The sequence below is a fragment of the Piliocolobus tephrosceles genome, chromosome 1, assembly GCF_002776525.5.
Source record: "Piliocolobus tephrosceles isolate RC106 chromosome 1, ASM277652v3, whole genome shotgun sequence".
Taxonomy (NCBI): Eukaryota; Metazoa; Chordata; class Mammalia; order Primates; family Cercopithecidae; genus Piliocolobus; species Piliocolobus tephrosceles.
Genome location: NC_045434.1, coordinates 103,497,153 through 103,520,658, shown reverse-complemented (window position 1 = coordinate 103,520,658; position 23,506 = coordinate 103,497,153). Strand labels below are relative to the sequence as shown.

At 44.2% G+C, this 23,506-nt stretch overlaps 1 protein-coding gene across 2 annotated transcripts; it reads left to right on the top strand.

Moving 5' to 3' along the window:
* On the top strand, positions 1-22,398 carry TENT5C (terminal nucleotidyltransferase 5C). Of its 2 annotated transcripts, XM_023222715.1 has the most exons (3): positions 128-219; positions 3,280-3,348; positions 16,825-22,398. In XM_023222715.1, the coding sequence occupies exon 3, from the start codon at positions 16,852-16,854 to the stop codon at positions 18,025-18,027; it is 1,176 nt and encodes a 391-aa protein (XP_023078483.1). In that variant the 5' UTR covers positions 128-219; positions 3,280-3,348; positions 16,825-16,851; the 3' UTR covers positions 18,028-22,398. The 2 variants fall into 2 exon arrangements, with proteins under 2 accessions (XP_023078482.1, XP_023078483.1); XM_023222714.1 differs by lacking the exon at positions 3,280-3,348 and having other exon boundaries at positions 1-219.
* Positions 22,399-23,506: the final 1,108 nt, after the last annotated feature.

The window sequence follows — 23,506 nt, the reverse complement described above, 5'->3', positions numbered from 1 at the left end:
CGAGAGGACTGGCTCCGCCCCGCCCCGCCCCTGGCTCCCCCGGGAGGGCGGCTCAGGGGCGGGGACGGGGGCGTGGTCCCACGGTATAAGAACGGAGGGGGCGGCGGTGCGGCGGCTCACTCGGTGCCGCTGCCTGGGGGCTGTAGAGGTCGCGCTGCTCCTGCTGGGGCCTGCCCACGCCAAGGACCTGCCTCTGTTGCCTCCTCTTCCATCGCCCAGGTGAGTCCACGATCCCCTTCTCTAAAGGTGCGGGGATGCGGCGGCAGCCCCAGTGAGCGGCGAGCTCTGCTCTGGCGGGGGTCCGCCCCCCGCAAGCGGTGCTCAGGTCTTTGCCCAGCCTGGTAGGGGGCAGGCGGACCCGAGGGGAGCTGCGGACAGGTGCCGAGACCCGGTGCTCCTTTCCCCTCCTGCTCCCTCGAGGACCCCCGCCCCTGACACAGCGGTCCCAGAGGGCCAGAAGAGACGCTCCGAGAGGGAACTACAGCTTTGCAGAGACCTGGGGCTTGGCAAACTCCAGCGAGCTCCTGCTCCGCGCGTCCTGCGGGCTGCGCCCTGGCTGGGCGAAGGAAGGGCGTCCGAAGATTGTGTGATCTGCGTCTCCGCTCCTACCTGGATCAGACGACGCCCCCCGACGCCCCTGCCCCGCTTCCTGCCTTGCAGTCCCTCGGGCTCGTCCCGACGCTCCCGCTGGCGCGCACACCTCCGCCGGCCCGCGGAGTGCGAATTCGAATTCGGCGGTTTCACTAGGCGCAGTTGGAGACGCAGCGGTCGGGGGCTTGGATCTGGTTGGGGAGGGGAGGGGCGCATCCTAGGCTCATTGCCAAGTCCTGGGTTTTAAGGAGAAGGGCGGAGATCCTTAAGTTTAATGCACTCACACTCGACTGTGGACACCATGAGCAGCAAAGGGATCCAAGCCAGTGCTTGTGCGCTGCGCGTCTCTCGGAAACTTCTCGGGAATGCGGTGTCTGTGAAACCTGCTTTCTCCCCTTTTGAAAATGAAACTTGCTTACTGCGTAGGTGAAAAGCCACGGCGAGAGGGTCGACTCGGACGGATAGCGGTGCGGCTGCCCCGGGAAGTATCGCAGTTCGGGGACTCCCTTTGCACTGGTCGCGAGGCAGGAGGGAGCAGGGTGGGAGGCGAGTCTCAGAGGAGGGTGACTTATCTGAAGAATACAGGTTGGTAGCCTGCACACCTGAACTCAACGCCGGCGGGCGAGAAAACCAAGCAGCGCTACCTCCAAGTAAGGGCGTTCCCCTGGAGAAATGAATGCCTGGCGAGCTTCCGGAGAACCCACTGTTAGGGCTGGACCCTGCGGGAGGGATAGTGTCAGCTGCCTTCCCCTTCACCCTTTTTTTTGTCCGGAGGTAGGCGTTTGTAGGGCTCTAACAAGTTCCCTGGCTTAATTAAGCCGGGGCCTGCTTCCTTTTTAACATTTGTTTTCTTACGGAGATATAAAGTGCATACAAATGAAGTGCTTAAAAGCGCTTATAGTAAGAACGCTTTTATAAATACTATGTGCATAATTATTCGTATTGTGACAACTTGGTCTTCAGGTTACTTTGGCGGTGGGTTAGGAGACTGAACCAGCCCAGTTAGGGTGATTAGATCCTCCCAAAGTACACTCCTGGCTGGCTCAGCTGCCCTCTGCCTGCAGGACGGAGGGTGACCGTTGTTGGCGACAGCAACCTTTCAACGTGAGTAACTTGGCAAGGAAGTGAGGCAGGAAGTAAGTTGGGCAGCCGCAAGAGTGGTAGGAGAGCTTACCCAGAATTTTACTGTCTTAAATCCCCAAGGGTATCATTGAGGGTGTGAGACCAGCCACGTTAGGCCCTGCAGTGTTAAAGGGGGAGGGGGATGGGGAGTAAAGAATGCTGACTTTTCTCTGGGCTTTTAGGGAAACCTCTGAGCTGGGCTGCAGGGGTTCTGTCCTTTGACATTCCCGTTTGTGAAGATGGAAAATGATCTCTGGAGTCAAGCTTAGTTTATTTCAGATAACAAACTTTTTCTCTTGAGGTACACCCATAGCTTTAGAGTACATATATTCCCAATAAAGAGTTTTGAGGAAGATTTTGGTATATTGTATATAATTGTTCAGGTAGCTTTGCGGGGCGGCGCGTGGGGGGACGGGTGTGCTCCCATAACAAAGTTAAAAACAAAAACAAAACTCTGCCAGGAGGCCTCTAAATTGTTACCAAAACAAAGGTCCCTAATTTCATAAGCAACTTTAGTGAGCACGTAGAATTAACAGCCATATTCCTTATGCTGTTTTTTCCACAATACCTACCTTATATCCAGGGATTAAATTCATGTAACTCTGAAGGAAAGGATTTGGCTCTTGGCCTGCTTGGCAGGGTGAGCATGACTTAGTTGTGCACCTGTGGCTGTCTCTACCTGGTTTCTTCTGTTCTACTGTGAGCACAGGTAGGCACCAAAATCTCCTGAGTTCCAGAGGCCCGTCCCCACTCAGCTGTATCTCCCCATAGTGCACACATTCAGCCCACATCCTCCTGTGTTCAAGGCCAGGGCAGATCATTCACATCTTGCACTGCCAGTCAAACAACAGAATTCCTCATATTTCTGAAAGTCCAAGGAACAGCGCAGCAGTAAAGATAACTTAAAAGCGGACGGTAGTGCACGTGTTTTCACAGTACCATTAACCAGACACATTGGATAGAAAATTTAAAAACTTCATTAAAAAACTTGTTTTTACTGCTAAAGTACACAGGACCCTGTCTTCATCTTTTGTCTCCGATCAATGTTGTGTTCATGGAATTACCTACTAAAGAGTGGCAACCCAAAGGCTCTCAGTGGATGAGTTGAATCTTTTTTTTTTTTTTTGTATTACCGAGAGAAGTCGTGGAAGCCCAAAACTAGTTTCATGAGTTAAGCTAAACTTGTGTTTTGGGATTTCTTGGTTTCACACCTGTCTCTGCGTGTATCTGCTATTTTGTGTGCATGTGTGTGTGTTTAGGAGTTAAGGAGTAATGTGGAATGTGAGGTTACTTGGAATAAAACATTACTTGGGTTAGATAAGGTCTGTTGCTTTTTGTGTTGTCATTGAGGTAAACAAGGTACTGTAGGAAAATGCTTCTTGCCATCTTGATGTCTTGACTATAGTACATTAAATTGGCAAAAATTGTATTATAATGAAGCAGACACCTCTGTGTTTAAAGAAATGTTCATGTGTTTAAAGCTGCTTGAGTACATTAGTACTGCTGATTTCTTGTGACGTTTTCAGGCGGTAAGATCTCTCAAACGTTTTTACGCTTTCATTGCAGGCCTCATAAAGAAGCTTACATTTGGAATTCAAATAGTTTAGAGGAAGCATCTTTATCTAGCTCAACTAGGTAAGGAAACCTTAAGAATTGTTTAGAATTAATAGATTTTGTACAGCTGGCCCCTACAGTCTGTTCTAGAACTGTTTGAAAACTTCTTGGAACAACAGGAAAAAAAAATATGAAAAAAAAAATTGCTGATGTTAAGCAACTCTCTCCACGTAGGATGTTTTTGAGTTTCGGAGCTTGAGACTAAAGTCTTGGAGTTTTGGTCACAAAACTGCATGGAGTGTTGTTTATTTCTTGGATAACCGTGATTGAGTCAGTAAGTAGTTAAGTGCTTCCTAGGCAGTAGTTAGTGCCAGGTGCTGAGGACGCCAAGGCAATGGTGTTTGGAAATGCCTCTGGAAGAGCTCTGGATGCGAGAGGAGCTGGGCTGGCTTTATCACACAGTTGAGGCACTCCGATTTCTCTCATTAGTCTCAGCCACTGGCATATGAGCGCTGGAAAGCGGGATCTCTGCTCACTGCTGACTCCCCAGTGCCTGCTTGTAGAGCTGGCCTGGCACACAGAAGGTGTTCTGTCATTTGGATACATGTTCAGTTGGCGGGTTGCAAAGAGGGAGGTGTACTTGAAGTGGGTGTTCTCCTGGTGGACTGAGGCAGGCAGGCCAATGGCTGTGTCCTTTTAAGTAGAGGCCACAGGGATATAGGTTTGGAGCTGAGGGGCAGTGACTAGCTAATTGACCAACAGCTGAAACTCCTCAAGCTGAGCTCCAGACCCACTCCCTTAAGCACTTCCCATCCTTCCCGCCCTCCCTGACACCAGCCTCACATGGCTCACTCAGCCTTTTCTCTCTGTTCACTCAGTTGCTAGTTCTGCTGATTCTTTCTCTTTTTTATTGTTTCCCACTGTCATCACTGACCTGGTTTAGGGGCCCGTAGACAGCAACTTGATGAGGGCAGTAAGTGAGTCCACCTCCTCTGCCTCTGGCTAGTTCTACAGTCTGTGCATTTGGAACTCCATCCAAGCGCACAGGGACTGCCTGCACCTCTGGAAGCTGAGCCTCCTCTTCAAGACCGTGCCTTTCTGACTCTTTACTCTTGACCGCCCCCATGGCAGAGGCTCCCTAGCTGCCCTTCTTTGCCTCACAGAACAGATACTCATATCTGCACAAAGGAATGCTACTCCTTTCTCACCAAACGTTGAATCCAGCTTCAGGCCCTTCCCACGGGCTTCTGACTGAACTTATCCCGTCTGAGGACCAGCTGATTTCATACCTCGCTTCATTAATACTTTGTTGTTGTTGTTGTTTGTTTGTTTTTTTGAGATGGAGTCTCTATCGCCAGGCTGGAGTGCAGTGGCACGATCTCTGCTCACTGCAACCTCTACCTCGTGGGTTCAAGCGATTCTCCTGCCTCAGCCTCCTGAGTAGCTGGGACTATAGGTGCACGCCACCACACCCAGCTAATTTTTTGTATTTTTTAGTAGAGATGGGGTTTCACCATGTTGGCCGTGATGGTCTTGATCTCTTGACCTTGTGATCTGCCTGTCTCAGCCTCTCAAAGTGCTGGGATTACAGGTGTGAGCCACCGCGTCCGGCCAATACTTTCTTATAGTTCTGCCTTCTACCTTCTTTTCTAGTTCTTAAATTTTATCTTTGATTGGGTAAGCACAAAGTCCCATACTGTTACCATACTTAGCCTCCTATAAAAACATTTTGAGAAGAAAATTATCCATGAACCTGCCCACACCCTCTTACGTTGCCATAAGTGTCTCTCAACTTGTTTAGCCCTTACGAAGATAGAAGAGGTAGTCCTCCACCTTGCCTGGCTGCCTGCCCCTGATCCCCAAACACACTCTATCCATCACTGCCCTCTGCTCGTCGTAGTTAGAGATGGGCATTAGGATCTCCACAGCTAGCCAGTGCTGTATGGACTTGGGCAGTTTCAATTGCCATTCCTGTGGAATAACTGCAGCACAGCAGTAGCAGAAAGAGGACTGATCCAGAAGCAGAGATGACGCATACTCATTGAGTGCCTGATACGTGTCTAGAGGCTTGCTTACAGCTAGCTCAGCTAGAGCTAGCACTGCTGCTATCTCCTGTGCCCAGGCTGTTTGTCATCTTTTTTGCATCCTCTGCTTCTGAGGCTGACTTTAGCTGTGGGGAGACCTGGGCTCTGGTCCTGGCAGAGCCTTTACCTCTTCAGCCTTCAGCTTCTTTATTATAATAAGAACAATAAATTAGATCAGTGCTTTCCAGTAAAAATATGAGAGACACTATTAACTTCCTAGTAGTCGCATTAAAGAGTAGAAGTAGGTGAAATTTGGCCAGGGGCAGTGACTCACACCTGTCATCTCAGGACTTGGGGAGGCTGAGGCAGGTGATCCCTTGAGTCCAGGAGTTCAAGACCAGCCTGTATGACACAGCAAGACCCCATCTATATAAAAAAAGTTTTTTTTTTTTTCGTTAGCTGAGTGTGGTGACCACATGCCTGTGGTACCAGCTACTCAGGAGGCTGAGGCAGGAGAATTGCTTGAGCCCAGGAGGTCAAGGCTACAGTGAGCTGTGATCGAACCACTGCACTCCAGCCTTGGCGATAGGGTGAGACCCTGTGTCCAAGAAAAGTGAAATTCATTTTAGTAAGTGTATTTAATCTACCATATCAAATTTCATCATTTCAGTATGTAGTCAATATAAAAAATGTAAATGAGACAGTTTACATTCCTGTTATCATATCCTTGATATCCAGTGTGTGTTTTTGCGCTTATAGCAGTGCCTACTGTATTGGGCAGCGTAAGTCTAGACCATCAGCAAAAATGTTTCACTCTCAAGTTCTGATTCTGCATGTGTGGGAGGCAAGAGTTAACAACCCAAAGTTATGGAAGGAGAAATGAAGCAGGATATAAGCTCCACAGGGCCAGGGATCTTTGTCTCTTTCTTCCCAGGGTATCACAAGCTCCTGGAGCAGTGCTCAAAACACAGTAGGCATGCACATTTTTGAAAGAGTGAAAGGAAAGTCGGTTATGCTAACTTACTGACATTCATTCACCCTGTGCGTCAGACTTGACACTAAAACACGTGATGTTGGATTCCTAGCCCAGTGTCCATTCTCTTGTTTTTTATAGTTTCTTAGAGAATAATAATAAGGCAATAGAATTTCAAGGAACTGCTGATAAAATCTTCTGAGACTGGCAGGAGACCAGGACTCAGTTTATCAACAATTAAATTTTATCAACAATTAAAATTTGAGTGAAATTGCAAGAGGAAATAACATTGGAGTCAAAGGTGTTTGAGCTGTCTAGTGACAGCACACTAATTACTTGATAAATGCTAAACATGGGCTGCTGCTGTGCGCAGTACCTGGAGGCCCGGAACCTGCAACTTGAATGCTAACTCCTAAGGGAAGGACCCATGCAAAACCCAAACCTGGACGGAACTGTGCACGTCATTAGCATCTGCTCTGAAATGGAGGTCAGCTCACACTTAGACACGTGTGAACGGGGTATGTTTATGGTCTAACGTATGATAAGGGTGGCATTTGAGAAACTAAGAGTTGCTTGTCCCTTTCCTGATAAGGCCCAGCCAGGGAAGCTGCTAGTGATTAGACAGGACTTTTAACTGACTGAGGTCTTCCTTTTGGACAACTGTTTAAAGCTGTAGGCTGGAGAGTTAGATGGTAAAGTAGCCCGTGGAAGCAGCCTTTGATGAAACCCCGAGGGAGGCTGTCAGCTCTTAAACCCTGTGGATTGCGTGTAAACTGAGTCATTCTTAGAGTAAGAGTCTCCTCCGTAGGAATCATCTCATTTTTCTCAAGTCTAGGCAATCTCTAGAACAGAAAGGCAGGCTCTCTTTGGGGAGCTCTTTAAATGAATTCAGACCAGTAACACCTTTGATTTAGAAAGAAGCAGTTGATGGTGGGAAGGTGGTTACCAAGTAGCAACAAGGATTATTTCCATTTCGAGTTGTGTGTGTAGCACTTCATGCTGACACCTTGGAAAAAAATCAAGGCTTTTATGCCCAGCTTCCATCTAAAGATGTCTGTGTTCTGACCTTGTTAATATTTCCATTTGCAACCACGTCAGAGTATTCCTTTCAACACTTGAACTTGTGTGGCATCCCCTGTTGTAATATCTGGGCCAGTGTTTTGATTCTGTTTGATGTTTTGCGGCCACAGCGTTGGTTCTTCCAGCGTTATCTCTCCACCCACACTTGCTTAAGCATCCTATTTGCAAAGGTGGGAAAGAGCTTTCTGTTTGGAGTTGTCATTGGTGGGTGTCTGTGGACGGAGCCCAGTGATAAACATTCAGACTGTGTGTTGGCTTCTCACTTCTCAGTGAGAAGTGAGAATTTATGGAGGCCCCTTAGACAGCCGAGATCACAGCCTGGTTCTGTGGCCTGCCTGGGTTTCAGTCCAGGGCTGCTTTCCACAGCTCATGTGGGAATGTAACCAAATTTTTTGACTCTAGTAAACATCATTGGTAAATGGCTGGAGGATGATGATAACCTTGAGAAAACAGAATGAGACTCTGGCTGGATGTGATGGAGCTGAGAGTGAGAAAAGACCAATTGTGGGGTTTGTTGTGTCACTGACTTAGAAATGTTTTCTGTGGGCACAGCTTTGTGGCCTGGGGCAGTTATTTCTTTGAACTCAGGTAGAATGTGTTGCGGGCATTTAAGTGGGCAACTGTAAAAATAATGTCTTGGAAAAATAGTGAGCATAGGATATATTTTATTGGCCTTTTAAAAAGTAAAGCATTATTTTATCTGGTTTTATTGCTTCAGGCCATTCATAATCTAAGCTCCTTTTCCATGTACGTGAAACACTCGAGTGTCTGTTATCTGTAACTTTCATGTGTTTGGGGCCGTGGAGGAGTCGCCAGAATGTGGCTCCCTCCCTTACTGGGGGGTCAGGCCCTAGGGAGGAGCTGGCAGACAAAAGGCTTCCTCAGACTGCCTCCAAACCCTTCCCAGATAACTTCTGGCCTTCATCCCCCAAGGAATTCAAGGAGTAGGGGAGGATTATTTTTTTCAGAAGGCCATATCCATGTTGACCCTGGTTTTTCTCCTTTCTGCCCAATTATCTGCTGCTGCACATGCCAAGCAAAATGACCAAGGTCCTTGGTCATTCAAAGCGCCTGGCTCTTTTCTTATGGGTGAAAGAATCTCAAGAGTCAAACTACATGCGGGTGGGGGAAGTGACAGTGTCCGGTCTCAGGTTCAGCATTCATGAGGTCCTGTGTAGGTTCCAGACTTTCTGCTGTTTGTTCCAGCTCTCCTTCCTGGGCTGGCCCTTTAAGTCCTGGTCACTTTCTGCAAATTTATCAACCATTTCTCTGTAGCTCCAGTTGGGTTATTGGCTTCTTTGATCTGAGAAGGTTACCATCTTGACTGTAGCTAGTGTCCTGTTCTGTTGCTTCATCAGCCTATCAACACTCTGATCTCCCAGCCATCAGAGCGAGTCTCAGTAGTTGTTCCTTTATTCCACGAGCAAAGCCGCATGCCTTTGTTTTCTGGATCAGGATCAGCCCATTCCTGATAATCTCCCTCCTGTGCCATCAGTTTTTCCTCTTGTTACTAGTTCAGCAAGACGATTGTCCCAGCACCTTCCATTCTTGGGTTCTGTCTGTCTTCTGGACTTGGTTTCTCTAAAACCACTGCTCTGCAACGTAGCCAGCATCTTGGAGCGCCCTGGGAAGTTAGGATCCTAAGCCTTCCTCTCCCAGCCATTGTTCCTTTAAAACAAATAGTAGCATAACGATTAGCATTTCTACACTTAATCACTTTCGGTTCTGGTGGCTCCAACCTGGAGTTTCTGTGCTAACAGTTGTTAGATACTTCAGTTCTAAATGCTTCTCCGTTGCTTTCAGAATTTGCCATGTGGCCTTACCTCACTCAGGTGGCCTTAGTGGTCTAGCCAAACTTCTTTTCTGGAATCTTATTTTAAAAAAATCTTTATACCTTCCTTCCTTTTCTTTCTACTTATTGCCATTTCCTTCCTCTGACCACCTAAGCACAACCAGCTCTTCTTCAAGCTCCCTGCCCCACCAAAGCTATCCACCTTTTAGGAAGACTCTTAAATTCCTTTTCTGCTACTCACCAGCAGTGCATCCTTGGACAGTTTACAATTTGCACATCCTCTGTGTTCTCCAGTTTTCCCATCTGTAAGTGGGGGAGTAGGGGGAATGGTATCTTTTATAGGGTTGTTATAGGAATCAAACGATTGATCCAGATAGAGCCCTGAAAGCACTGTTTTACTGCCTATTTGTGATGTTGTAAAATAGTTTGGTGGCTCGTTAGGGTACCCGGCTAAACATCTAGTCACATTTGGTGTCCCCTGGCCGTGGCTGTGGCCCTTGGAGGGCTCTGCATGTATTAGCACCTGCCGGAGAAAAGGATGTGGGCAGAACTAGACGTTTATATTATGAAACAATTGATGTGCTCCCCTACTGAGAAGTGGGATTTCCCACACACTGTGGCAATATATTATCTTCCTTGGCGTCTCTGGCCGGGTGGGGGGGAGCACCTCTAAGCCACCTGGCATCTTTTGCTTAACTGGAATCTGCACAAAAGGAGAGAGTAAAGACTGACTCCAGCTTTTTGTTATCTTCAGTGCGTACGGTGGGGATGGGGCAATGGAAAGATTAGGTGTCACGGTTACACAGTGAACAGAAGGTTGCTGTGTCCTTTTTTGTTAGGACCAATAACGTCTGTTTTAGAAAAGATCACTTTAGTGGCTTTGAGAACTGGCGATCCCAGTGCACATGTGGGTTGTGACATGTGCTTGTCACTCTGTGTCCACCTCCCATCCACCATGGCAGACCTTGAGCTTGGTGGGAGGGAGTCACCAATTCCCAGACACCAGTCTTGCAGTTGAGGACATGGGGTCAATTCGCTTAATCTTTTCTGAACCTTATTACTTAATTTGTGAAAAAGGGACAGTTGTAGCTTCCTTAGAGTGCCTATGAGGATTAGATGGGAATTGATGTGAAGTGGCTCATACTGAGTACTATTTCCTTTGCTTCGACACACACCTCTACACCCTTCATTTCACAAGTGACTAAGAAATAGTCTCAGAGTCGTGGTTCTCATTCACTCTTGCTAAGGGAAGATGTGGGATAGGATAGTATGAAGTATATTGCCACCACTTTTACTTCTGCTTAAATTCTCCAGGTTTTCATATATAATGGAATGGTCTCTTTTTGTCTAAAGCGTCCTCTTGTACACGGCGGAGTGGTTTGTGTGGAAGCTGTGTGGGAAGAGCCACAGGTGCACGGGTCCCCTGTTGGCCAGGAGCCAGGGCCCACAGGTGTCTTTGTTCTGTGTACACACTTCTCTTGGAGTCTGCCACCAGGCTTGGTCCATTGCCCAAGATTCCAGCTGTTACCCTGGGTTAGAAAGTTTTACTGGGAAAAACCACACATTTGAGGTAACATCCAGAAACTGTGGAAGAGAATTTGTCACCAAAGGAATGCTGAAATGTGTTTGATTTTCTTTTGTATTCATAAACCCTCAGGAGGGTCAGAAGAAGGGAACGCTTAGTTGCCTCTGGACTGCTGAAAGCCCTCAATAGCTGAGAGCCTTAGTTCAAGTCTGAGCATTTTCCTGAAATTTTCTAGACAATCATTTCTATAGCTTTCATGTTAAAGATCACAGACCTGGACTTAAGATATATGCAGTCCTTAACTTGATAGATGTATGTCTCTACACATACCAAGAACCTTGTGGACAGTTTCTGTGTCTAATGCCAGGCACGAAATAAGAATTAGTGTTGCTTTGACCAAAGACCTGCGTGCAAATGTTGTAAATGCTCACAGTTACCTCCCCTCCAGCTTGTGCACCTGCCTCTCCTGCTCGCCCACCTTGGGTTCCTCACACTTTCATCGTGTTTCTGCAGTTCACTGTCTAGTCCAGAGATCTAGATAAGCTATGAAGCAGGACTAGAAATAGCTTTTTTCCCCCCTCTATTTAATGCTCAAACGTAGATTTTCAGACCAATCTGCATTGAGCAGCTCTGTCCTGAGCAATGGGAAATGATTAGACGTCAAACTTTTTCTCAGGGACCTTGGTTTAACCTTCTGGCCTAGTTTGTCTTTTCGTTTTTTTGCTGCTGTCTCTGCATACCTCTTTTTTTTTTCCCCCCACCTTCAGTGTGTGTATTCTACCTTTACTGCAGTCAGATAACAGAAGAAAAGAGAGTTCAAAAGTACCTGAGATAGTTGGTCATCTTAAATTGTCAAAAACAAAACCTGAATTCTCAAATCTGTAGGAACAAATTATGGTTTCCACCTTTCCCCATTTCTACTGTGCAAATACAATTAATCTGTTTCTCAAACAGTAAAAGGGAAATCAAACACTTTAGTTTGAATTTACTAGGCTTCAAATTAATTTGTTCTCTATTTTGTTAATTCTGCTAACTAGAATTTGCCTTTAACCAGGGCCTTTCATGAATTGGGAATGTGTGTTCCACGTGATTCTTTTATGTGGGGATTATATCAGTGTTGATTTAACGTGGTTAATTAAAACTAAAAACTGTTGGACTAAGCACTGATGTGTTATCTAAACACTGAGGGCCTATGACTTGGATTTATTCTAGTAATACCAGTGTTTGTCTAAGTAACTTAAAAATGTACTTTTGGTATTTGAAATTGTTTGGATGAGTGAGGGACAATGAAGAATCCCTTTCTAATAGGCACGAGTGACTTATTTTATGCTCTTCTAATGAGCTAAGCACTCAGCCTAAATTTATGTCTCCAGTGGCTTAAACTCCTCTCTGTGTAAATCATGGTAAATTGAGAAAGTGAAAAACTCCACCATGGACTTGGCATTCATCATGTCCCACACTGTGCTTTTATACAGACTTTCTCCCCCAGAATTTAACTCCAGTATTCATATATGTATGAGAAGAAGTTGGCATGGAAGATGCTAACCACAGGCATAATGTATTTCTGAAAAAAGTGTTTGTTAAAGTTTTTGCAGCTGTAGCCAGTAACCAACTTAACAGTATCACAAGGGTAGCTCCATGTTTGAAATGAGAAATAGCAATTCTGTGAAACTGGAAAAAAAAAAAAATTTCTTTTGGTTAACAAACATTGAATGAGATGAGAGGAGATGGATTTGCATGATTTAGAGAGTTTGAGGGTTTTTCAAATGAGCATCTTTTAAGAAGGATGAGTAGAAACTTGACAGAAAGGCATTCTAGAGAAAAAAGTCTCTCTTCCCCTGTTCATCCCCTTATCTGTAGAGATCAACATTTATGTCTTGGAGATGAAGCCTCCAAGTGTATTTAATTTTGGCATACGGATGTGGGAATGCGGAATGTAGAGGGGAGGAGGGGAGGAAAACTGGAACTGAAGAAGTTAAATAAGGCAACAGATGAATAGAAAGCTCCTAAGGGAGAAGCTTTAGGACATGGATCATAAGGTTTTAATTTTTCTTCAACTAATACATACATAGATTCCAAATTCAAGGGGTACAAAATAAGTTTTCTTCTTCTAACTTTGAATCTACTTCTCCCAAACTAGAGGAAGTATTTGGTACCGGCAATAACTACTACCTGTGTATGTTTCCAGAGACTTTATATGCTTGCGTAAGCATAGACTTTAACAGTTTTGCTATTAACTTGTTTTTCTATTAATGAGTCTTGATGAGCATTTCACAGTCATACAGAAAGAACAGCCATCTTGAATTGTCATCTTGAATTGTCAAAAACAAACCCTGAATACTTAAATCTGTAGGAACAACTGCATGCATTTCTATGTTGTTTTATAAACACGTCAGATCATTTAGCCATCTTCTATTGGTGAATACGTATAGCTTTATAAATAATTCTCCAATGAACATTTTGTGTATACTTGCAAATATACTGAGGATAAAATTCAAAGTAGAAGTAGAATCCCTATGTCAAAGAGTATATCTCCTTAAAATTAAGTGTCTTATGTCCAGAGACAGCCCACAAGCAGTATACTAGTCTGATTCCCACACATCAGACTTACTGATCTTCACCCATTTGATAGATAAAAATGATACGTTGAGGTTTTAATCTGCCTGTCTCTTAAATAAGGTTGTGACTCTATTATGTGTTTGAGATGTAGTTTATGTCTTTTGTGTCTTATCTGTTGGGGTTCTTCTGGTATTTCTGATTTGTTGAAGCTCCTTATTCATTAAGGAAATGAGTACTTTGCCTAATGTTACAAATATTTTTCCGACTTTTGCCCTCTGACTTTATGGTGTTTTTGAATTATATAGTCAAATATAGCCATTTTTGAGGCTTTTAGGTTTTACGTGACTTATGAAAAAACAAACAAACTACCCACTGTGTGTAAGTATATATAAACGCATTTCCACCTCAGTACTCTTAGAGTTTCATGCTTTTACATTCAGTCTTTGATCTGTCCAATCTAGATCTTAGTTTGGCATGAAATAGGGAGCCCCTTTTATTTTTTTTCTTTTTGATAATTTAGATAACCATCCAGATGTTTTTCTTCACTTTACTATTCTAAAATACCTCCTTTAATTATATACTAAATCCCTTTACATATCTGATTTTATTTCTAGATTTAAAAAATTTTGTTCCATTGATTTGTCTTTTTGGGCCAATTAACATGCCATTTCAATTATTGTGGTTTTGTGATATCTGTTACAGGCTAGTATGTGTCATTCCTATTTTTCACAATGTTTTCAGGCTATTTCTGCCTCTCCCACCATATGAACCTTACAAATTCTGTCTAAAACAAATTCTAACTTTGAGTCTACTAGAAGTTCACATACTTTAAAATATATGAAAATTCTCAACCCGGTGTACTTCCCCCCACCAAAAAAAAAGGTTCATAGTTTCCAGACTATCACCAGTCTCAGATGTCCCTCCTCTAATGTTCAGAACCACGGTTCTAGCATAGGCGTAGTCCTGACTTTAATCCTACAAGTCATCTTTTTGAACAACTCCTTAAAAAAAAGACTTGAGTCAGAATGTATTCCTACAGTTATTCTCCTCTGTAACATTATTGAGGTTCTGGCTGGAGATTTAAAAAAAGTTGTTGCTTGTGTCTCAAGTACTGATTGCGTTATAGCCTCTGGTTGCCGTGTGACTTCTCCTGCCTGTGTCATAAAGATGAGCCTTGAAAGCATAACAGGTGATTGACAGTAGCAAGTGAGTTGTATTTCTTTAGGTAGACCAACATATCTGAAATCTATAAAACCCATGCCACCAAATCATAGTCTAGCTGTGGTCACAGTAAAGCCAGTACCATAACTTTCTGTAATTATTTGAACTTAATTGTGTAGCTCAGGGTTCCCCACCCTCCAGACCACGGGGCAGTACCAGTCCATGGCCTGTTAGGAACTGGGCAGCACAGCAGGAGATGAGTGGCAGGTGAGCGAGCATTACCACCGCAGTTCTGCCTCCTGTCAGATCAGCAGCACCTTAGATGCTCATGGGAGTGTGAACCCTAGTATGAATTGAGCATGTGAGGGATCTAGGTTGTGCCCACCTAATGAGACTCTAATGCCTGATGATCTGAGGGTGAAACAGGAACAGGTTCATGCTACAACTCTCAACCCCCACTTCCACGTCCATGAAAAAGTTGTCTTCCACAAAACTGGTCCCTGATACCAAAAAGGTTGGGGACAACTGGTGTGGCACATACAGTGGACACAAATGTACTGTGTGCTAATCATGGGAGAGACCACAAAGAACTGCTAAGTGTTTAAAGGATATGGCAAAAAGAGAAATCTACTATCTCAAATCTGCCTTGAAACCAAATACCAGTCACAGTAAACATTATTCATCACAAATTTTGCTCGGGATCCATAACCTAGGAGTGCTTTGTATAGCCTAGGACTTTTTAATGCTGTTCAGAGTTACTTTGTCTTCCCCTCCACGAGTACTCTGTAGCAAGCAATAGAGCACTCATCCCCAGACAGGTCCTGCAGATCCTGCTGTGATCACATACTCAGCCCACTGCGTTCTGCCTCTTGGCCCCAACCAAGAGCTCATGTTGTCTTTCTGTTGGCTTGTGTCCCCTCTCTATAAGTGAACTCTGTGGCCTTCCTGTTCACCCCAACCAGGGACACCCTTTCTTCTACTTTTATATTACATTTTATTTCTACTACTAGAGTTGTCTATACCACATGCCTCATATTGATACCTCATATTTTCACTACCTTCTTGATTAGGTAGCCTGAAGAGCTCATCTTCATGTACCCAGCAATGCCCTGACAACCAAGTAACAATCATAGGGGATCCCTGGCACTGGTGCAAGGCCAGAAATCCATGTTGGAACCCTAGGAGAATGCATGCCGATGTGTATTCAGACACAGCAGCTTCCAAACAATGAAACTGCAGAAGTCGTTGGGATGGGTTTTGTGTGTGTCTAGCAAGTCAGAAAGGCGGAGGGGGTGGGAAAACTGTTCACAGTGAAATCTGAGGACAGCACCTTGACTCTTTGTTTTGGGTTTTACATCCATCTAGCAGATATGCAACTCGTGGCTCTACAGGCACCTTGACATTTTAATATATGAGTATTTGCTTGTATATATTAGGATTTCCAGGGATCCATTGTGTTTTATTTTTTGATAAGTATAACGTAGCTGAAAATTACTTGGGAAATTTTGTGGTCCTAGCAGATGAAGTGGTGTTTTTCTCCTAGTACTCAGTGCCAACTTTATTCTCCTCGGGTAGCTTTAAGGTACTATTTTTTTCTCCAAGTCCACTTAAAGGTACACACTGCCCTGAGGAAGTTGGCTATGTCCTGTGTCAGGCATCCTTCCTAGGAAGAGTGGTTCCACCACATAGGTGACCTAACCTTTTGTTGACTAAAAATTTCATCATAAAAACAACTCCTTGCTTCTACCCTAGATGATAAGTACTTGTTAGGACTTGCTTCTACCCTAGATGATAAGTACTTGTTAGGACAGACTTCTCCTGTAAATGAAAGGGACATGAGAATTTTGCTAAAGGAACATGCTTTATTCCAGTAGAAGGGGTTGGACTCCCACTTATTGGTGAGATGGTAGCCCAGAGTTGAGAATGCATCTACTTGTGGAGTGAAGGAAGTCGTGTGTATGTGTGTGTGTGTGCGTGTGTGTGTGTGTGTGTATTGTATATTCTGTGTGTGAGTGTTGTAGCCTAGGTGTTAAACAGGTCGAGATGTGGTTAGGGAGCCAGAAAGCTGGAGAAGTAACTGATTCTTCTGCGGTCCTATATGGTTTGCTAACATTCTGTTTTCAGCACATTCGAAACACACTCTGTCTCAGCACACTCCACCCTCACCCAGAAAAAACAAGCAAAACAAGCAAAACCCCAAACAAAACAAAGCTATGAAGTAATCTAAAGTAATATGGAATGAGTTTGTGTGTTTTTGTCCTTCACTGCGGAGTCACTGTTTTTTACATATTTAACTCATTGAGTCCTCACAGCAACACTGAGCAGTAAGTGCTGTTTATCACCATTTTATAGGAAGATGTTCAGAGAATAAATAATGACTTCCTTGGGCGGCTTTGCCATGTAGAAGCGAATCCTAACTCTGTTTCTCACCCCTCACTTTCAGTTTCCCCAGCCAGAACATCCCCCGAAGATGGCAGAGGAGAGCAGCTGTACCAGGGACTGCATGTCCTTCAGCGTGCTCAACTGGGATCAGGTTAGCCGGCTGCACGAGGTCCTGACTGAGGTTGTACCTATCCACGGACGAGGCAACTTTCCAACCTTGGAGATAACTCTGAAGGACATCGTCCAGACCGTCCGCAGTCGGCTGGAAGAGGCAGGCATCAAAGTGCAGGACGTCCGGCTGAATGGCTCTGCAGCTGGCCACGTTTTGGTCAAAGACAATGGCTTGGGCTGCAAAGACCTGGACCTGATCTTCCATGTGGCTCTTCCAACAGAGGCAGAATTTCAGCTGGTTAGAGATGTGGTTCTGTGTTCCCTTCTGAACTTCCTGCCAGAGGGTGTGAACAAGCTCAAAATCAGTCCAGTCACTCTGAAGGAGGCATATGTGCAGAAGCTAGTGAAGGTTTGCACGGACACTGACCGCTGGAGCCTGATCTCCCTCTCCAACAAGAATGGGAAGAACGTGGAGCTGAAGTTTGTCGACTCCATTCGGCGTCAGTTTGAGTTCAGTGTGGACTCTTTCCAAATCATCCTGGATTCTTTGCTTTTCTTCTATGACTGTTCTAATAACCCCATCTCTGAGCACTTCCACCCCACCGTGATTGGGGAGAGCATGTACGGGGACTTTGAGGAAGCTTTTGACCATCTGCAGAACAGACTGATTGCCACCAAGAACCCAGAAGAAATCAGAGGCGGGGGACTTCTCAAGTACAGCAACCTTCTGGTACGGGACTTCAGGCCCACGGACCAGGAAGAAATCAAAACTCTAGAGCGCTACATGTGCTCCAGATTCTTCATCGACTTCCCGGACATCCTTGAACAGCAGAGGAAGTTGGAGACCTACCTTCAAAACCACTTTGCTGAAGAAGAGAGAAGCAAGTACGACTACCTCATGATCCTTCGCAGGGTGGTGAACGAGAGCACCGTGTGTCTCATGGGGCATGAACGCAGGCAGACCCTGAACCTCATCTCCCTCCTGGCCTTGCGTGTGCTGGCGGAACAAAACATCATCCCCAATGCAACCAATGTCACCTGTTACTACCAGCCGGCTCCTTATGTCAGTGATGGCAACTTCAGCAACTACTACGTTGCCCATCCTCCAGTTACCTACAGCCAGCCTTACCCTACCTGGCTGCCCTGTAACTAACCTTGAGACCTGAGGGTTTCCACAATGGCAACCCCAATAGGGCTAGGGCTCTCAGGTAGGGGAGCCTCCTTCTAGATGTAGGTGTTTGGCTTTTAAAGGGGAACTCAGCTCTGATTCTGCTTTTTTTTTTTTTTTTCTTTGTGTACCCATTGGAATGGGTCTACAGTGTATCATGAGCCAACCCTAAAAGGACCCATATTACAGTGCCACGTTGGAAAATGCTACAGGAAGCATGACCTAGCCACATCTTTCCAAGATAGACACTAACATGTCACGTCCCAACGTTAGCATGTGGGGATTGAGCTCTGTGCAGTAATCGACATTGGGAGAATTTGGGCAGCGCGTGAGAAGTGCTAAGCTACTTGTTTTCTCACTTGAGCCTGAGTAGGCTGCGTTGGCCCTCACTTGGGATTCTCGGCAGTTACGTGAAAGTTGTGCTGATAATCTCTTCTCTTGTATCAATTTTTAGTCAGGCAGAAAATGGTAAACACGAGGGTGCTCTTGTGACTTAATTTTTGTTCAAGGGACGGAATTGCTTATGTTTATTCCCTGTCAGCAGAGCGGAGAATGTCATTCATCAATAAACCAAAGCCAATAGCTGGAGAATTGAGATCTGGTTAAAAGTGGTTTATGGTTTACATGCTGTACTATCCTGAGGAATTGCGAGATATTGCTGAGGGGAAAAAAAAAATGACCTTTTCTTGAAATGTAACTTGAAAACAAAATAAAATGTAGAACATAATGTTTAATTAGAATTGTGGTGGTGGTAGTGGAAGGGGATAATTGTAAATAGGAAACATGAATGTTCATTTTTTTCTTTAAAGAATTCTTATTAAATGACTCCCCACCTTTTTTTTTTTTTTTTCTTTTTTCCTCATCAGCTCTTTCATGGCTGGCTTTTGTTTTATTCTTCCTAAGACTAAGGATTGTGCTGAGTCCAGAGTCATTGTGGTAACTGACATGAGGGTCTTCCCATGTTTTAATTGGAAACCCATTTTGGTCACATTCCAAATATGACACAGCTGTTCTTCTGGAGTACTTTGGCTATTTTTTGTTTGTGTTCTTTTTGTTTTTTTTTTTTTTCAAAAATAGTAACTTCCTTCTCCAGGTGTGTTTGACAGCAACTCAATTCAGGAATTTCAGTAGAACTGAGTGACCTGTGGAACTGCTTTAGAATCTAACCTGCTGTCTTCGTGCTGTGTGTGAAGGGGAAGGTAGGGGGTTAGCATTAAGTCTGGCTTTGTGTGCATTGGAGCTACCAAGGCACTTTGAAATCATTCCAGTATATTTGGGAAGAATTGAGTGAATGAGAATGCTCTTCCTTATTCTGGTAGATTTGACTTGTTTATATTCTGCACTTTAGAAGGAAAACAGTGTTAATCTCTAGTCGAAAGAAAGCTTAGTAACTGAGAGAGTTCTAGGCTACTGTGGCTGTTTCCGGTAGATTTAGATGAGATTATGTGTTTTGAAATGTTTTGTGGGGTCCCTTAGCATTACTTTAGGGCAGAGACACTCAATATTGTCAGCCAGCTTGGGTTCTAAAGTGATTTAATCCAATTCGTGCTCCTGAATTTTTTTTTTTTTTTTTCCCTTCCTTTGGCTATAAAAACCCAAAGCCCGGAGTGATTGTTTTCTCCTCGCTTTAAGCAATGAAGTTATCCTAATGCAAAAGAGCTTAGTAGAAAATGAGTGGTTTACCTTTTTCTAAAAGTATATTTTCAAGTTTATTCTGGAATGTGATACCTTGGTCCTCGTAAAAGCGGATCAGACATGACTGAAACTCAAGGCTTAGCTGGTATCTATGTTGTGCTGCATTAGGTGACTAGAAGCTGCTTCTTAGTGTCATCAGCTCCTTTTTTGCTGTGAACCTTAGTTATATTTGAATTCAGCAGCTTTGAATCAAGGCCGGTTCTAATTGAGGGGACCCAGGGTGCTTCAGTGTTAAGAGTGGGGCGATGAAGAGTGAACCCCGCTGAATGATCCCAACTTGAAAACTATCTGGTCATTCATGACCTTAAAAAGCTGCCATTGTGGTCAAATGGCATGTGTTTGCACAAAAATGACAGATGTGTTTCACCAAAGCTTTGAAATGTGATGAAGCCTCCAACAGAAGCACTTGCCTAACAGAAATCAGTATTTCTTCTACCTAGAAGGTTTGGGGACCAGAGTAATGAGGCACCAGATGGAGATAAGATCTGCATCAAGTAATTACATTTCCAGTTTGTCCTTGGGGTTCTTTCTGCTTTTTTTTTTTTTTTTTTTCCCCTGTCTGTTGATAGTCCTCTTCTGAGGATGAAAGGAGGCACAGAGGTTGCAAGAAAGACCCAGTCCCCAGTCTTTGCCACCATTGCACCATGGTAGCCTCGGAGTCCCTTCACCTGACCTTTTTAGTCAGCTCAGATCTTTTTGTAGTTTGAGAATAGACATGTGTTCAAGAGCTATCAGGGTTAAAAGCTTCACTGACCAAAGCTGTACTTTTAAAACACAACCCCTGGGCTAGTGATGTCTCCACTTGCTCTATGAGCCTTTTCCCAGCCTCAGAATAGGCGAGGTAACCTTGAATTTCAGGTCCCTGGAAATTCTAGCTGAAACCTGCCTTTCCTAATGCTCACACAAGCACCAGGTACCCTGAACTTATACTGAGTCCAGTGGTTCCTATTTTGTGTGTGTGTGTGTATGTGTGTGTGTGTGTGTTGAGTAACATAAAACTTGGCAGTAGCAGAGGGCACTGAAGTTCACATGCAAGTTCTGATCTAAATTTAAGCAGTCTCTTGTTTGTTTCGGGGCTCTGGTTTGACTGTTTTCTGATGGTTTCGGCATGTCTGCAGCCTGTTCTCCTAGCCTGCTGCTTAGAGTCAGGTTGAGCATCAGTGAGATGAAGACAGTACCTTTTCCTCTCACATTGGCAGAATGGCACGCACTGGATGCCTGACCTTGAGCTCTAGTCTCCCAGTTAAATCTTACCTTGACAGTAACACACTATTCCTCATTCAATAATTTCAATGCTGAAACTGAACTCTATTACTAATGCCTTCCAGTCAGAGTTCCTGATGGGATGCCTATGGGATGTGGTATGGCCCACACCTGTGGGACCTGGCAGATGGGGTGAGTTGGGTAAGGAAGATGATGCTTAGTTCCTGATAGATGCTACAGATGTAGTTTGGCATTTCAGTTTTTTCCAGTTTGAGTTTTCACTGGGGTTTGAGTCACAGCGAGCTGTGTATGAACTTGTGTTTTGTGGTGACACATTAATAATCAAATTGCTAAAGCCCTGAATCTGCTTATTCTTCAGCTTCACCTCTCCACTAACCCCTCACCCTTATGGTACGTTAGGATTTTAACTAGTACTGCTTTGTTGCCTTTGGGAAATGGTGCCACTCAAAAGCAGCTTCCTAACTTTAGGAATAACTCCTTTGTAGTTTACTTTCTGGTACTGGTTGGTGCCTTGTATTGGGATACAGCTATATTCTTAGCTCAGATGTCCTCTTTTAGAGAGCAAAGTAGTTATCCAATGGTGAGAAGAGACCCTGATACTCATGGGGGCCATTCCTTCCTGCGTGTCGGACCAGGGCTCTGTGTCAGGGAAAACCTTCTGGGTGGATTCTGTAACAATCCAGTTTCCAAGGTTAGATTCACATCCCTAATCCTGCAGAGACTAGAATTTCACAACTCACTTTGGAACATACTCGAATTCAACCAGTTAAAATCAGAGGACCAAGTTGTGGGGCCGGGGGGCGGTGTTGAGGAGAGGTATTTTTAAAGATCTGGCAACTTTTCAGGATTATTTGTTGAGAACTCTTAAGGTGAAGATCAGGAACGAAAAGACTGTGTGTGTGTGTGTGTGTGTGTGTGTGTGTGTGTAGTTCAAGTGCCTAAATCTTGTTTACCTATCACTTTTTAAAAAATAATTGAAGTGTAAGCCAAATAAAATGCTTGGAGTTTTGCCTGGGCTTAGTGAGACTTGGTGCAAATCCTCGTGTGTGTTTGCATAGGAAGGTGAGATGACCATCTACTAAAGAGGAAGTAGCTAAATACAGATCTGTGGGTGTTTTTCAAAAAAACTCAACCTATCTGGTATTTTATTTTAATGGATAAAAATGTAATTTTCCTAAGGTAGCAACTTATTTCCAAATTAATATAGATGAAAAATAGATACCCATTAGACTAAATTGAAAGCTTTTTGTTCTATATTTGCATAGCCTTTGAAATATTAATTTCTTAGCAGTGCCTAGGAGGTCTGGGGTTTCCTCTTTGGTAGTAGTCACTAACCTTACTTGATGCAGATAAAATCACTTGTCAATGCCAAATGTGTTAGAACTTGACAAAGCTTTGAGTTTGAGAAATAAAAGTATATTTAAAATTTAAATAAAACTTGTCATTTATGCTCATTGATTTGTTTCTCCTCAATGATGAATTTATTTTACTTTTCAGGAAACGTATTGAATAGAGATAGGAAGCTGTCAACATCAGCCTTGGATACTTCTCTGAAGGACAGATGCTTTCTTTGGGGGGAGGGTTGTGTGGTTACCTTGGAGACCACAAATCCCTTAATATTTGGGCTCTTTTTCAAGGAGCCCAGCTAACATAAACTAGTCTTGGTTGTTGACCACAGCCTTCCAGCTAATACCCATGGCAGGTGGAGTCTTGCAGTCCGCCTTTGCTGGCACCTTGTTTAATTCAGTCCCCTTAGCTTCTAGCCCACTTCAACAACAGCAAAGAAAACAACTTCAGCCGTATATGTACAACGACTGTAGTTTCTTCACATTTTTAAAGAAGTTTAGAAGTGAACAAGTGATACTTGGAGTGATTGATCAATATTTGAAGGGTATAAAGAGATGCTGTAGACTTTGGTTAGCAACCTTCCTCCTCATTCCTTTGATATAATTCACAACCACCCCTGCCCACCCCAAGTCCTGCCCCTTCCGTGGCCTCCCTTGTGTGGAATTTCTTTGAACTCCTATGGCATTCTCCTAATTTGTCCTCATTAAACTTATGTCTTTGGTTGTGTAAAATCCTTCATCCCCTTGCCTCCACCTGTCCCTGCTCCTCCTCAAACCTTTCAGCCTAGGATGCACATGCTCTGGAGTCTGGTATGAGTCCTTTGGCATGTTTACTCAGTAAGTAACCCTTGCTCCTCTTAAGCCCTGACTGCCAGCTCACACTATCCATGTTGCCTCTTCACTCCTCCCTTCATTCTGCCCATCCACATCCGTGATGTCAGTGACCTCTTTAGCTTTATGATGGACTACATCTGTTCTAGTCATCTACCCACATCAGTTAGACACTGTCTGGATCCAGAACTGTTCATGAAGGCTGGAGTGACATTCTTCTCTTTTCACTACAAGAATTGGAATCATTGAAGAGCAGTTTTCTGATCTTACGTTTGCCCATCAGCCATCCCCAGGATCTTCTTCCTCCTCATTTTTACTGTGCATGCCTTCTGAAATGTTCCTTGACTCTGCCCTCTTGGTTGTCTTCA

Coding starts and splice junctions, on each gene's coding strand:
- TENT5C (XM_023222714.1), top strand. CDS start 16,852: ATGGCAGAGGAGAGCAGCTGTACCAGGGACTGCATGTCCTTCAGCGTG.